General features: G+C 56.9%; 1 protein-coding gene across 1 annotated transcript in view; it reads right to left on the bottom strand.

The window, feature by feature from the left end:
* BSPRY (B-box and SPRY domain containing) overlaps positions 1-1,028 on the bottom strand; it is a gene marked incomplete at its 5' end in the record, with an annotated part of 7,680 nt that overhangs the window by 329 nt on the left and 6,323 nt on the right. Inside the window, one exon of the mRNA XM_009866727.1 lies at positions 2-188. Coding sequence (XP_009865029.1) covers positions 2-188 — 187 coding nt within the window. The remainder of the gene's footprint in view (position 1; positions 189-1,028) is intronic.

Genomic DNA, 1,028 nt, shown 5'->3' with positions numbered 1-1,028 from the left:
GATCTTCCACGCGCAGACTCCTGAGTGGAAAGCTGCAGTAGCCAAAGCGTTGGGCCAGTGGTCAAACCGCTCGGGGCAGTCCAAGTCCACCTTTGCTTTCTTGGGGCTGAAGGTCAGGGTTTTTTTGTCTTCTGACAGGCTGAGATGAGGGCTGATGGTTTTCTCATTGATGTGGATCTTCTGTGAACCTGCAAAAGAAGCCACGTGGTGAGCACCAGCTTGGTGGTCCCCACTTGAACCACTCAAAGGAGTCAGGGCCATCAGAAACACAATTGCAACCGTCCTCTCCTTGCACATCGCTCCGTCTGCTCCCTGGGGGGACATGGTGACAGGGACTCGGGCTGGGTGCCAGCACAGCACCTCCCCACAGCCTCCCCTCTCAAACCAGGGCCAGAGCATCTCAGAAAACCACTCAAGAGAGCTGGGGCTGTTCAGTCTGGAGAGAAGAAGGCTCCGAGGAGACCTTGTTGTGGCTTCCAGTATCTCAAGGGGGCTACAGGAAAGCTGCTGAGGGATGTTTTAGGATGTCGGGCAGTGGTAGGACTAGAGGGAATGGATTGAAGCCAGAGATGGGTCGGTTCAGATGGGACGTGAGGAAGAAGTTCTTCCCCATGAGGGTGGGGAGACCCTGGCCCAGGTTGCCCAGAGAGGGGGTGGCAGCCCCATCCCTGGGAGTTTTTCAGGCCAGGCTGGACGGGGCTCTGGGCAGCCTGATCTAGTGAGGGATGTCCCTGCCCATGGCAGGGGGTTGGAACTAGATGATCTTTAAGGTCGCTCCCAACCCTGACAGTTCTGTGATTCTATAAAGCCCAGACTCCACCAGACACCTTCACCCTCACACCGGAAGCCCTGAGAAGCTGGAGAAGACATTGCTGATCTTACTCTGACCCTGGCCCGAATGCCCACAAAACAGAACTTGGCAGGGTTGGTTCATCCCGCTTTTGGGAGAGACTGAAACCTCAGTCTTGTCCCTTCCCACTCCCTGCGGTGGGTGAGCAGGACCCGACTTCTCCTCCCCCAGCTGGGGC

This window comes from Apaloderma vittatum, unplaced genomic scaffold (genome assembly GCF_000703405.1).
Source record: "Apaloderma vittatum isolate BGI_N311 unplaced genomic scaffold, ASM70340v1 scaffold21123, whole genome shotgun sequence".
In the NCBI taxonomy this organism is placed as follows: domain Eukaryota; kingdom Metazoa; phylum Chordata; class Aves; order Trogoniformes; family Trogonidae; genus Apaloderma; species Apaloderma vittatum.
The sequence above is the reverse complement of the archived record's forward strand: the minus strand, read 5'-3'. Positions and strand labels throughout refer to the sequence as shown.